At 36.0% G+C, this 15532-nt stretch overlaps 1 protein-coding gene across 1 annotated transcript in view; it reads right to left on the reverse strand.

Moving 5' to 3' along the window:
• LOC145286242 (mitochondrial adenyl nucleotide antiporter SLC25A25-like) overlaps positions 1-15532 on the reverse strand; it is a 169692-nt gene that overhangs the window by 52418 nt on the left and 101742 nt on the right. The window contains exons 4-5 of the mRNA XM_080135064.1: positions 10613-10724; positions 66-224 (exon numbers count right to left, since the gene is read on the reverse strand). Of these exons, the coding sequence (XP_079991190.1) occupies positions 66-224; positions 10613-10724 (271 nt within the window). The remainder of the gene's footprint in view (positions 1-65; positions 225-10612; positions 10725-15532) is intronic.

Consider the following 15532-nt stretch of genomic DNA (forward strand, 5'->3'; position numbering starts at 1 on the left):
AACAGAAAATACTTGGAAGTACATCCAAAGTTCTGCTAAAAAAGAAACAAAAAGAAAATGCTTACCTGCTGAAGAACTTTCAAGCGATCAAGGGGGGCAGTGCATGTTCGGGACACAGCTCCAGCAGCCCCACCAGCCACCAGGTGGCGCCACCACATCCCCGTTTGCAGCTCTTTCTCTGTAAAGTCATCTGGTACGATAACATTTTCACCAATGTCAATCACCTTGAGAAGAGAAAGAGAAAAATCACGGACAGTTAATAGTTTGATTTTGTCAAATCGAACATAAGAGGTGGTTATCAGGTGTGTAGACATCTAAGAAATATGAGTCAAGTTAGTAGTGGTCGTCCTGTGATAAGTGTAAGGGTAAGAGGAGACAACTCTTGAAATGCTTCACAGCAGGAAGTAAGAAAAAACACTGTAAACAGGACATTTTGTTTATCTTTACAGTCAGTACAAGGAAAATTAGAAAACAGATAAGATTAGTGTTGAGGGAGGAAATATATATATATATTTTTTAATTTTATGTAGTTTGAGGTCATTTTGTGAAAGTGAAAACTAAAATTTTATATTTCGTTTATTTATTTTACATGGGGGTTACCACTTATCAAGGCCCGAAGGCCACTCAGGGATAAGGGTTATTGCGTGTACAGTAATCAATGAGATAGTATTGTAGTAATCATTAGTACTGGGGGTTTTGATAGAGTTTCTTAAGGGAGCGGTTTGTCAGGAGTTTGTTTATGTTGAATTTGAAGACGTCCAAGTTGTAGTCAGGTGGGAAACAGGCAAGCGGCAGAGAGTTCCACTGGCGTGCCAGTTCTAAGAAAGAAGCTTTGCTCATGGAATCTACGTTTGGAATTAGGCACAGATAAAGAGTGGGGAAAATTATTGACAGTAGTTTCAACCAGACGGGTGTTTCTCGTGAACGATTGGCATGTGGGGGGGGGGTTGGAGCTCAGACGAGCACCTGCCATGGAAATAATGATAAAACAGACAGGCTCACAACGTCTCTTCTGTGGGAAAGAGGTTGCAGGGAAGAGAAAAGGACATCCCCCACTAAACCACAAAGTCTATTTTGTACTCTGTCAAGGCAGGATAGGCTGTTTTTAGCAGCTCCTGCCCAGATGTGGCAGCAGTACTCCATCCTTGGACGTACTTGGCTTTTATACAGATAGAGAATTGCATCAGTAGTGAGATATCTTCTGGAGTGGTAGAAGGATCCCACCATTTTCCCAGCGTCCCTGGCAACAGATTTGATGTATGTGTTCCATTTCAGATCAGGAGTAAAGGTCAAACCCAGAAGCTTGTCAAAACATGGAGCCTCCCCAAGACGAGAGTCATCCATTTCAATTGATGCCAGATGGGGATCAGAGCGTTGATGATGTAAAGATAGAAGCTTGGTTTTGGATGCATTAAAAGTGACCAGCCACCTCTTCCCTCATTGTACCACGTGCTCAAGATCAGAGGAGAGAGAATTAGAGAGAATTTTGTCATTTACGGCCTTTGATGTGTTACTGTAGATGGTCGTGTCATCAGCATAGATGTCAACGAATGATTTAAGTATGTGTTTTGGAAGATCATTGATGTAGATCAGGAAGAGAGTTGGGTCCAGGATGGACCCCTGGGAGATTCCAGCATTAATACTGTGGGCCTCTGATTTCTACCCATCAACCACTACTCTTATGAACCTATCAGAGAGAAATGATTTAATGATTGAGAAAACATTTCCAGTAATAACCCTAGCTGGAAATCTTGTGAAGTAGGCCCTTATGCCATACCTTATTGAAGGCCTTTGATATGTCAAGAGCAATTGCCCTGGAAAGGAAACCTTTGTCAAGAGATTCATTAATCCTATGTGATATAACTGTTAGCACATCTGCTGCAGATCTTGCAGAGCGGAAACCATATTGCATATCACTAAGCAGGTTGTTTCTGTTGAGGTGGTTGACTACTTCTTTATTTAATATGGATTCCAACAACTTACTCATGACACACAGGAGACTTATTGGTCTGTACTGAGAGGGAGATGACTTTTCACCTGAATTCTTAAATACAGGGCATACTGATGAGGTTTCCAGACTGTTGGAAAGCACTTATCCTTAAGGCAACGCTTAAACAGTTTTGTAAGTATGGGGGCAAGTTCAGGTTAGAGCTTTTTCAGCACTATAACTGGAATGCCGTCAGGGCCAGTTGCTTTACTGGAATCAAGGTTCTTGATTAGCTTGCCGACCTCACGCACAGATATTTCTATGTTGCATAGCGTGTTGTCTGTTATAGGAGGAAATACAGATAGTTGATGGTCATTGTCGCGTAGGGTATAATTAGCTGCAAAGTTCTTTGCAAATAGTCTGGCCTTGTCTGATGCTGGCGAGATGACCTCAGGTCCATTGATGATAGCTGGGATAGAACGCACACTTCTGCTAAAGATCCTTTTTGTTATTTGCCAGAACTGGTGGGAACCAAGCCGCTGATCAGCTACTTTGGATTTAACAGACTGAGCATATAGCTCTCTTGCTTATTTTATTACTGTTTTACAGTGGTTGCTGGCAGTCCTGAAAGCAGCTTTAGTCTCAGTACATCTATTACGTTGGAAGCTATGGAAAAAGTGATTTCTGTGCGCGATGGCAGGAGCACATTAAGAGGAGAACCATGGCTGGATGTTAGGTTTTTGTTGGAATTTTTTGGATGGTATGAATCGGTCTATGCCTACAATTAACCATTCGGTCAGGTCTGATACTATAGAGGACACATCCTTTTTAAACATGGAATGCAGAGGTAGGTCAGATATGAATGTACGGAAGCTATCCCAGTCAGCCATAGAGTATCGATATACAGTACGGTGGAGAGGTACGTCTGAAGACTTCTTACATTTCATTTTTATCTTAACTGCTACAACAAAGTTGTTAGAGGATCCCAGAGGAGATACAACGGAACATGAACACAGCTTAGGGGAAGTTGTGAGGAAAAGGTCTAGAAGGCTTGCATATTGACCGGGTGTATTGGGCACACGGGTGGGTTCGTGAACAATCTGAGTGAGGTCATAGGCAATGGAAAAATCATGACAAAACCTCCCCTCGTCCTCGGTTTTATTTGAGTGGGTCAGCCATTCCACATTATGGACATTGAAGTCACCACAAATGTGAATGTTAGCCGAAGGATGAGCAGACAGGATGTGGTCAATTTTCTCAGATATGCTCTTAAAAATAGTAACCCCACTGTTGTGGGGGCGATAGAGGGCAAATATAAATGCAGTGGTGTAAGCTAGGTTAACCCGGAAGCACATATAAGGTAAATTAGGGTCTTCTCTGAAGATATCCCTACCACATGGAAAGTCATTTTTGATGTAGGCACATATTCCATGCCCATTGCGATCCTGGGGGTCAGATTTAGAGGTTAAGTTGGAGTAATCTTTAATTATGAATTCGTCTAGAAGTGGTTGGCCCTATGCCAGTTTCACTTAGAAAGAATATGTCCGGTTTCGCCTCCTGTAATTGTGTTTCAACCTCTGGAAGGTTGGAACGTAGACCCCTGATGTTGGAGAAGGAGACCTGGTAGTAGGGGTGTACGTTGGAGGATGGGGTTCTAGGTTTATTCGTGTTTTTTTTTTTGGAGATTTGTTATGATTGTTGAGGTTTTGGGGTTTGTGGAGCAGGTCGGTAGACTTGGTTGGAGCAGGACAGAGGGGGAAAATAAGAGAGAAAAAGACTTTTTTTTTTATATTACTATGCACATTATGTATTCAATGTTTTGGCCTATATAATCGCCAACCTTTGAAATGTGAAGTTAGAAAAAAAGGGAATCGAAGGGGAAGAAAAAGAAAAGGGAAAAAAGAGGAAGAAAAGGGGAAAAATATAAAGAAAAAAGAGGAAAATAAAAAGCAGAAAAAAGTGAATTTATAAATTAAATTAAAACAATTATTTTATAATTATTTCCATAAACAACAAATTATTTTATAATTGAAGTCAATGATTTAAGAATTTTCAATCAACTCAATTTATAGAGTTGATATCATGACCTTATTTTTAGTTAGACTGAGATATTGAAGGGAGCATCATTCCAACATTTTGGCAAATCTAGCCTTATGGTCCTTCTTCAGATAACTTGCATTATTCCTCTGAAAAGAGGGTTTAACTAAGGGGAGGAGGGCATAAAATTCTACAAATAACCCAAATTCGAGAAAAAGTAAATTTTTAGATTACATAATAGTAACTTATCTGAACAAATTGAGAAAAAAAAACTTCTTGTGGTAGGGATATCTTCAGAGAAGACCCTAATTTACCTTATATGTGCTTCCGGGTTAACCTAACTTCAGTTATGTAACCTCTAATTTTCTTTTTGTAGTGCTACCGTTTCCTGAATTATTAAAATAGCGCAAGGGTGCGACACATCCTTGGGTGTGTACGTTAAGTGCTGATTATAAAACGTTTTTAATCCATAAAGATAATTTATAAATGAATTCAAGGAATGTAATTTTTTTGCAATCATACTCATAATTTATTTAAAAAAAAAAAAAAATGTTTCAAGTTACATGAGACATGTCTATTTACTTGCCTCCTCACAATGACAGAATTAGACATAAAGTTAGTTTTTAATGTGGGGACAATCCATATTTTTCAAAAAGGGACACTCTGGATTGGGACAAAAATAGAAGGGTGCCTTGGTCTGGAAGTGTTTCTTTTTCACTGAAGGCAGAAAATATGGAATGCAATGATGTTTGGCTATCGCTTGTGAAAATAATCATGAGTATGCAATTGTTCTGTGGATTCAGAGATGGCTTGTTAGACTGATCCAAGTTCTAAAGTATCTTTCGCATGTGAGGCACTTGTAAGATGATTCTGTAGCAGAGATGCTGATTGCTGTGTCTTTTCTAATAATACATTTCCTATCACATTCTTCAATATGTGCAGATTTAGTAATCATGACTCGTTTGTGGCAAACAGTATGCCATCCGTTTTGGGCTAGGGTTTCTCACAAGTCAGAATACAATATGGAAATTTAGTATCAGAACAGATACTACAGTTTGTTCCTAGTCAAAAGGTCAAAGAAAATATGCTAGTAAATTTGTATCCATTTGGCAATTAATCACACACATACCACTTCAAACTAGGAAAAAACTACCTGGCAAATATACCTGCTGAACCAAGTGCAAGATATACAAACAATTGCGCTTAAAGAGATGGCTAGAATCTTAAGATCCCTTGGTTGGAACGTATGAGATAGCAGGTGAACGCTTGGCATCCAATAAAATGCCCCATTACCAGTTAAAACAAAATAAGAAAATTGAAGAAGAAAAAAAAAAAAGATTTTAAAAAAGGATGCGATTCATTCAGTTCCTTAAAATACGTATTGGAATCAATAAAAATGGCAAGTGTTTAGAATATGACCTCATTTTTTTAAGATATCAGCTGTTACTTTAATATTTCTTAGAAACTGTATATTATTAGCTAATTTAATAATAAACTGTATATTATTAGCTAATTTAATAATAAACTGTATATTATTAGCTAATTTAATAATAAACTCGCTATACCTACCCGATGTTACCCAAAGTCTTCCCAATCTGAAAAAAGAAACATTTCCAGAATTGCAAAAACAAAGCTTGAAAAATGTTTTTACATTACAAAAATATTATTTTTAATGTCAATGAAACTTTGCTTAACACAAGCTGTACACCTTTTATACTTTCATTTTTATTTCGTTTTGTTTCGTCAAATTTTGTTATTACGGTTTCATTTGGTGATTAAAATGTTATAAAACTAATAAATTTTAATATGGTAATGTTTTAATCTCTATTTATGAAGTTATTGAATGAAAATAGCTCCCAAAAGTTTCACTCTTTCATACATAAAGATTTGCTGTAATTTTTAAAACCATAAATGATTTTATCTGAAACAGTTTCAATGTTTCCATATTTCTTTCAAATTTTGAAGGGGCGAAGTAATTTTCTTTATCAACTCTTAACAAAAAGATTGAAATGACTGATTTATTCAAATAAACTGATATGCATTCCGATAGATTTAATTTTGCCACTTGATGATGTCATCTTCTACATATAAAATAAAATCGCCACCCCAACCCCCATTCCTTACACAGGTGCTTGATAAGGTCGGTAACAAAAACACATAACTTTCCAGTTTGTGATTTTTGCCATATATTGGTTTATATTGTTAGAAAACAAAATTTACAAAGAAATCTATGTGTAAACCCTGAAAGGAAAACTGGCAGAGCTCCTTTTCACTCATGCCACAATTCACACCAACAAATTTCAGCCCCAATGTTTTTCTCAGCTGTCAAGACACTCAACTGCCTGTCCTCCCTAATTCATCCCTCTTATGCAAATGAATGTCATAAAATAAATCCAGCTACAAACAAATTTACTTTTTCTTCCGTGATACCTGCACTTGACATGCCAAACAGGTGTGCTGCTGCTTTTGTGAATAGTTTCTTCTATTACACTTCCCTCTGATATGGCAGGAAAACCGATCACCTTTGATGGGTGCTTCTGCATAAGATCAGGAGATCGTCATTCATCATCACTGATATCATTACCTGCCGATTCTCTCATAGTTTCTTCTGGTTTCGAAGATAAAGTTTCTGATCTTATTCTATGAAGTAATAGAAAATCAGGGTCATTCTCGAATGGTACGCTATTTTCATCACCATTCCTTGAGGTGGAAGATGTGCGACAGGGGTTGATATCTTTCACATAACGTGGGGCATGATCAACCAACATGGTCTTAGGATATATTATTTCATCTAGTTTTTCATTACCAAATCTGTAGCGCACCAAGCATTCGGGGGTTTTATTCAGACACAGTCTCCCACTTTATACAAGATGCCGACATCTATCCCTTTTATCCACTGTTTGTATAAGTAGATCCCATTGGCTGGCCAAGTTGATGGTGTTGCATTATCCTTGGATGTCACGTCAAGTATAACCATTAGGCCAGCTTGACACAATCTTTAAAAAGTGTTTTCAAACCTACTTATTGACATAAGGAATCTGTCATGAGAAAGATTCATGCATGCACATTCATGAAACGGCAAATGATGATGTAAGTGAAGCCTGGTTAGTGCAAGTTGAGGACATGTGTGGCATGGAGAAAAAGGAGATGATGAATATGTAATATGAGACTTGTGCGAGATTTCAATGGTATAGCCATGGTCAAAGAATGGATCAGAGTTTTGGGGTTGGCAGTAGATACAGGTTGGCAGGGTTAGGTCAGCAGGTCAAGTTCATGGGGAAGGCCAAGGAAAACATGGAAGGAAATGATAAATATAGATTGCTTTTTTTTTTTTTTTTTTTTTTTTTTTTGCTTCTTTATCTTTAAATGATTCTTAAAAACGTCTAAAATTGTGAAAAATGCATCATTGTTCATTGTCCTCTAGGGAAGCTGTTCAAATTGTAAAACCTGAAACTCAAGTGACTTTCCCAGTGAGTGGTAAGAAAAATGTTGGTGCTTGGTCAGAATTCCCCCAATCTATATATCTATAAAAATGAGAATGTGTGCATGAGGACACTTCTCAACCTATATACTCAACAAATTTTTTTATCTACAGACTGGAAATTTGATATATAGGGTATTCAGACATGTGGAAAGCTTTTTAATCAGTTTTCATCTGGGGAAAAATGGGATGCTAAGGGGTCAAAATTGAAAAATTGGTACGTAGGGGTTATCGGATTTTTATCTATTTGCCGTTTCATGAATGTGCATGCATGAATCTTTCTCATGACAGATTCCTTATGTCAATAAGTAGGTTTGAAAACACTTTTTAAAGATTGTATCAAGCTGGCCTAATGGTTATACTTGACTCACTGTCTTTAGGTTTTGGTTTCGATCTTAGCTTGAATATATATATTTAAAAAAATGTTTGTTTTTTTTACTTACAAGAAATGAACTGTTTAGAAAAACATAATACTCGCATGAACATGTCTCAGTTTCTGTACGAATTAAATATAATATACATATTTTATGAACAGGCAGTGCCAGGCGTCCTGCTAGTATTAAAATAAAAAATAAAAATCTATATGATGTAGGTGTCTGATGAAAAAAAAATATATTCCAAAAATCATTAAAAAAAATTATTTTTATGAAGAGAATCATTTTTAAATAATGGAAATTCATAGATATTACAATAAAAATTTCATTTAGAATTATGTCGAGTTGTCTTCCTTGTTTTTTTTAGATTGTTTTCAAGATTAAGCCGCAAGACAGTTGTTCCTGAGTTAGCCATAAAATTTGATTTTCTTATTTAAAAAAGAAAATTACTTGATCAACTCATGTGATTTTTGGAATATTTTTTTTTTTCATCACAGATAAGTACAGATTTTTCTGTATTTTGTTCTTTTTTATGTAGGGAAAATTTGGCACAAGCACTCAATTTATTTTCCTTTTATTGTATACGTCCAATTTGGAGATGAATCTATTAATTATCATTGTGCATTTTGAAAACATTTCGCTTAAATTTGACTTAATCCATAATTATATTACAGGTGTATGCCAAGAGGTTTGCCTCTGTATCATACTACAGCAGCACAACATGCTCAATATTTTTGTTTAAGAGTTTTATCAACTACACTAGACTTTTTTTTTTTGCTGCTTCAATAAAAGGTACAAGGGTAGTTCAAAAAGTAAAGTCATCTATTTTTTTTCTTAATTCAAAAAGTTGAAAAGCAACAAAGACAGGAGTTGTACTATTTAAATGGCTGACCATTTGTGCTCCAGAATTTATTTTTCTACACAATCATCACTGTTCTCAATGCACATTGCCAGGAATCCAATGATGCATCTCTCAGGGTTTGTACAGATTTTCAATATCCATTTTCAAGAACTTTTCAATGACTTCTCAAAGTTTTTCAAAGCCTTCTTCAAACAAAATTCAAGTTTTCACAACAAAATTTGATGTATAAACAACGACATAATAAACCAAAAATCTTAATTGACAACAGGAAAAATCATAGTACTTATGTAGTTTTGTTACTGCGATAAATCCAAATTTTCACGAGCGTTTCCGGTCAGATAATGGAAAGAACCAGGATACACAGAGTCGCTTAGCCAATCAAATTCAATGAATTTTTTGGCAAAGTTCACAAGCAATTAACAAAATGAATTTACCACTGCTAAGTGAAAAACTCCAATCTGTGGAGTCTGCTATCGAATTCGCACAAGAGAAGAAGCTGATTGGCACAATGAAGAAATGATGGATATGTGAGGATATTGTCATCTAAAAAAAAAAAAAAAATCAGGAAAAGCTATGCCTGGAGATGCCGTAATCAGAAGTGCAGAACGTGAACTGCATTGTGGGAAGAGAAGTTTTTATCCCGGTCCCATCTTTCAATTGCACAAATTATAAAATTCATATATCTATGGGCATACGAATTGGCAACATTTAAAAACATTAGTCATGAGTGCCGCACCAAGTCGGAACATACAATGTCTGACTGGAAAAACTTTTGCAGAGATGTATGTTCTCAGTATTTTCGATAGAACCTTCGACAGATCGAAAGCCCAGGTTAATGAATCCCTCTTCAACAGAATGAAATATAATGTTGGAATGCTCTCCAACTTCTGGTTCTTTTTCCATATTTTCAAGATTTTTTCAAGGAAATAATAGAAATAATGACTTTTCAAGGCAAAAGTTAAAATTTAAGGACTTTTAAAGTTTGTGCGACCACTGATCTCTACTCCTGCCTGACGCATGTCCATAACGTTGCTTTCTTAGAATCTCACACCGTCAACAAAGAGATGAAACTTTCAGATTAGAAAGTTACATCATAAAACTTTCAGGTTAGAAGTTACATCATAAAAATGCAATTTGCAATTCTCTCTTATCCATTCTGGCAGAATCAAATAATAGGAGGCATTACTTATAGAATGCCTTTCATACTTTTCTGGCTTAATTAAATTCTCAGAAAAAATTAAATTTATGCTCGTAAAATTTTTAGATGAGGATTGATAATTCATATTATTTGGATTACTCTGACTACTGGTCTTATCTTAAGTGTTATTTTCATGTTTCGGATGATGTAACTTCTAACCGTTATCAGGTGTATCATGTCAAACTCAGGAATCTTTCTGTCACACTTCGGGAATCTGCATGATATAACAGATAAAGTACTTGGTAAAATTCAGTTGTATGAGACACTCTTCTGGAGGTTGAATGTTCAATCTTCATCATGGGTGATACACAGAATATAATTGCAAATTAATCAGGACTTCTACCCAGGCTGATAGGAGAACATGCTACACCCATGGATTAAATAAAGAGTTTCTTTTGGAAATTCTGTACAAATTCTGCAGTTTGATAAAATACACTTAATGGTTGGAGTTTATATGAATTAAAATGTGAAAATAACACTCAAGATGAGAAGAGTAGTCAGAATAATCTACATAATATTAATTTAAACTATTTTATTTAAAATTTGAATTATTAAAAAAAAAATCATTAGCAACTTAACTTCCAATTAAATATCCATGTTGGAAAGTGACTAGAAGTGATGAAAGATTATGGAAGAAATGAGAGATAAGGTGCAAATTAACTAGTTTAAAAAAGCTAACATTTTAAGGGTAGAGATTTTTAAATAAAAAAATAAAAATTCAGTTGAAACTCACTGTAGAATGTCTCCAATAAGCGATGATATCATGAATACTTTGGCTTGGATGTAAAAGCAGGTACTCTCGCCATTCATCCCAATCGATTTTTAACGTACCATCCTTGTCCATTCTGGCAAAAAATAAAAAATAAAATTATATACATAAAACTATATAAAACACATTTGCCATAAAGATATATTTTTGAAATGAGTATAAGTAATGGTTGTATGATTTAAATCCAAACGATTTTTTTTTTAAGAAAAAGTTTTAGAAACATGCAAAAGAATCATTTCTTTCTTTTTGCAGAATTTCCTCAACGTTGATATTTTATTTTTTATTTATTTGATAGAGTATTTTTAGCTCCTAATATGGAGTGGTTTTATGCCATGTCTGAACTTCCATAAAAAATTAAAAAATAATATTCTAAAACTACATTACCAAATTTAACAGAGCATATATAAAAGAATAACGCTATAGTTACATTTCAAGATCCAAATATTTATTTTTCATGCAAAGCAGCTCCTCCAGCATGTTAAAATTTCAATACATTTTTTACAGATACGTTACATTTACATCTTATTTTATATACCTTTCAGAAAAATTAGAAATTCTTTGATTAGATAAAAAAATTCATGACTATGTCACAGGGGGAAAAAATGTACATATTTAAAAGCTTGCCTTTAACAACAATAGCTCCACCAAAGGCAAACCATAAAAATCGTGACCATAAAGTCCACACTAATTGTTGTCTGATCAGGCTTGATTCCTGATATTAAAAACTTAATGTTTTGGTTAAAAATAAGTAATCAAATGTACGTTATATAAAATCAGGAAAAGTTTGTATTAATTTTTATTTTAAATGAATTTATTATAAACAAATAAGTATTTAATTAGGTTGTGTATATATATATATATATATATATATTTTTTTTTTTAAGTATATACGAAAATTCTGGATATCTGTTTTTAACAATAATGGGGTCTGCGTTTGTGAATCTTTACTTTTATTTATTTTTTTTTATTACATTTTCACCCCAAACAAGGCACATTGTCACTTTGGTGTAGGGGACTACTATCAGGGACAACAACTACTGGGGTACTATGTAGGGATTTGGGCAGCAAGATGTCGGTTCACGTTGCACTTGAACTTCTGCATGTCAGTACAGTTGGGGAAGCAGGGACCTGGAATGGAATTCCAGAGTCTAGCGGTTCTGGGGAAGAAACTACTGGAGTAGAAAGAACTTTTACATCTAGGGATCTCTACAGTGTGGGGGTGGGATTTAGCAGCCTGTCGGGTTTGTCGAGGGTGTTCACGTCGTGGGGGCACAAGTGCTTGCAGTTCGTCAGAGCATTCACCATTAAAATACTTGTAGAACAGGCAGAGGGATGCAACGTTTTGTCGATGGGACAGAGGCTGAAGCTTAGATGCCAGTTCAGGGCCTATCAGATTTGCGACTGCACCAGCCCAAATATGACAGCAATACTCCATACATGGGCGAATGGTGACCTTATAGAGGTACAGGATACTTTCAGGTGTTAGTAGTTTTCTAGCACGGTAGAGAGAGAGCCCACCTTCCTTGCAGCAGCCCTGGCAATGCCTCCAATGTAATTGTTCCAACTCATGTTTCCTGTGAACGTTAGGCCAAGGAGTTTGAAAGATGTACTCTCGGATAAAGAGTCATTGGCCATTGCTATAGGTGGTAGAGAAGGTTTCTTGTAATTATTGAATGAAACTAGTTTAGTCTTGGCGGCATTGAACGTGACCATCCATTTATGTCCCCATTCCACTACAGATTGGAGGTCATCCTCTAGTGTTTCTGCCATTTCTTTAGATATGTGTTCATTTGTTTTCCTGTCGTGCCTGTTATAGAGTGTGGTGTCATCAGCATATATACCCATCTCAGAGGTAATTTTGTCGGGGAGGTCATTTATGAATATCAGGAACAGTAGAGGTCCAAGGATAGAACCCTGGGGCACTCCCGCATTTATATCATATTGTTTAGATGTACGACTGTTGAGGACAACCTGGATTTTTCTCTTATCTAAGAAGGATTTAATTATGTTAAGTATTCTACCAGTGATACCATATCATCTAATTTTCCTGAGGAGACCCTCATGCCATACCCTGTCAAAAGCCTTAGATATATCTAGAGCTACTGCTCTGCCCTCCCCCGCTTTGTCCAGTGAATGGTATATATGTTTAGAGATTACAGTTAGGATGTCTGCTGTGGAACGGGCTTGTCTAAATCCATATTGTTGGTTAGTCAGGAGTTTAGCATCTGTAAGGTGAGGGAAGTGGGGGAATTGTTGATTACCCATTATTTACTACACTGTTGTAGATTTTCCAGAAGTCACGAGTTCCTAATTTTTGTGCTTCGATGCGTTTTTTAGTGATTTCCATAAATTCTCTCTTAGCTGTCATTATTTCTTTCTTAACGTTACTTCTAGCTTCTATGTATTTCTGTCTGTTTGAACTGGACTTATATCAGTTAAATCTACAGTATGCATGCTGCCTTTGAGCAATGGCAGTTGCGCAAGTCGAAGTAAACCATTGGGGAGAGTGGGGCTTGCTATAGAATTTCCGCATGGGAACATGTGCTTCAATTGCAGTTTTGAACCATTCAGTGGTCTCGTTTGCGCACTGTTCAGCAGTTTAGAGTTTAGGGCGATTTCGACCATTATCACTGTATGATCAGCATTCCCAAGTGGACTGTCGGCATTCGTTATACAATCATCGGGAACTGTGGTCAAAAACAGATCTAGAAGTGATGCATGTTGTTCTTCCTGGTCAGGGAAATGGGTTGGAAACGTAACAATTTGTGATAGGGAGTGAGATATAGAGAAGTTATGAGTTGTGCTGCCCGCTGCATCTGTGTAAGTAGAGAATCCAAGTCAGTTTTTGTGGTGGACATTAAAGTCACCAAATACATGTACTTGTGTGCTAGTGTCGAGGGAGAGTGCTGTGTCTATACTGTCAGAGACTATTATGGTGCAGTCCTGGGTTGAGGGAGAGCAGTAGAGAAAGTAAAAGTAGCTAATGTTATGTTGTATGTTTAGTCTAAAGCACATAAAGGCTTGATCATCCGATTCTAGGTTTGTGTCTCTAGTCAAGGGAAGGGTATTACGAATGTAAACTCCAAGTCCGTGCATGTGTCTGTCATAGTCCTTACAGCAAAGTGGGAGATATCCAGGCATGTTAAAGTAGTTAGAGGGGATGGAGGAGTGTAGGTTAGTCTTACTTAGTGCTAAGATATCCGGGGTATTTGTTAGGAGAAATGCTTCAACATCAGCTAAATTATGAATGAAAGAAATTATACTCAAAATATAGAATTCACACAAGGATATCCCAAGTTTACAGCCATTGGATGTGATGTAAAAATAATTTAAATCCTATTACAGTTAAAAGAGGAAAAACAACCAAAAAATCGGTTAACCATATCTTATAAATTTATTTCAACTCCTCAGATAGTAGAGCATCTTCAGATGGGTAGGCTGGCTGTAGCTTGAGTGAAAAACAAACCACTATAGCTCTAGTTTATCACACCATAAAATAGTGAGCTGTTACTGATTTTGCAAGTTGACAAATATTTGAAGTTATCTCAAACTGGGTTTTCTTATAGAGTTAAATTAGAATTATATTGTGTGTGTATGTGTGTGTGTTTTTACTTGAATTAATATTTACCCAAAATAATAAAGTACACTATAAATTGCTAGCGCTGTTTGATTATATTTAAATGCTGAATAAGTTTGAAGTGCAAATTTAGTAAATGAGACAAAACCGATGATCCCAGCTTAAATGAGATCACGTCTAAAGCAGATTAAATACATCACTCCTGGCAGTTTGAATTACATAAAACAAGAAAATAAAATGAACAAATCACATTTAAAAGCAGTGGGCAGCAAATTTTCATTGGACAGGTAGAGATCAAAGTGTTACACCTGTGCCCATAATGGATCTTTTCATACTTCACAAAAATGAAAGCATCTACTTATTAAGGCCAAACGCCACTCAAGGATAAGGATTAATGAGAAAATGGTAGTCAACTGAGGAACACTATGGGGGTACTAACATCCATGTGTTTAATCACTTATGGAATGATGTCGGACAAGAATTTGACATTAGATTTGAAGACGACCAAGTTGTTATTAGCAGGGAAGCATTCCCATTAGAATGTGTTCTACAGGCAGAAAAACTTAAAATGTAATTTTTAAATGCCTTTGATCATCAAAAATGTGCTGCTACCCCCCTCCCTCACCTATCCATCCTCAAACACACATGAAACCATCATAGTGTGAAATGCTACTGGAACGTGTAGGTTGATGAATACTGAAAACAGAAAACTAACAAGCAACAATGAACAGGTTAAAGATAGAAAATGCAAGAACGACGCCATTCTTACGATGTGTCTATTAAATCTGCGCATAAAAAACGATATTTTAAACCCGTACCACCACCAAAGTGGCACTCGTCTTAGGTGGGTTGAACTTGATATTCCCTTGAAACTTTTTTCCTTAGAAGAAACCAGTTCAACCCACCTAAAAATGTTAAGGTTTTGCAATTCTTGCAAGAAGGTGTAGATGTCCTACATACAGCACCTGGTATTCCCAAATTCTTAATCATCTGATACTGGCTAGGGTCAACGTGGCTCAACATGGCAACACAACAAGGACTAATGTGTCAATGCAATGATGCTGTAGGATACAACAGACTACACTTAAAAAAATGGACGAAAGAAAAAATGTATCCATTTACAGCTTTCGATTTTATTGTACAGCAAACATTTAAATATATTTTTAAACATTAGAGATTGATACTCTGTTTCTTATAAAGATGAGGATGCATCTTAAGTGAGGGGAGGGAAAGGGATTAATCCTGACACAACTGGCAGATAAGGTAAATGTTATATAACCTTTGATTAATGTGATCTTAAAAAAGGA

Source organism: Euprymna scolopes, chromosome 10 (assembly GCF_053919585.1).
Source record: "Euprymna scolopes isolate OS-2025 chromosome 10, ASM5391958v1, whole genome shotgun sequence".
Classification (NCBI taxonomy): domain Eukaryota; kingdom Metazoa; phylum Mollusca; class Cephalopoda; order Sepiida; family Sepiolidae; genus Euprymna; species Euprymna scolopes.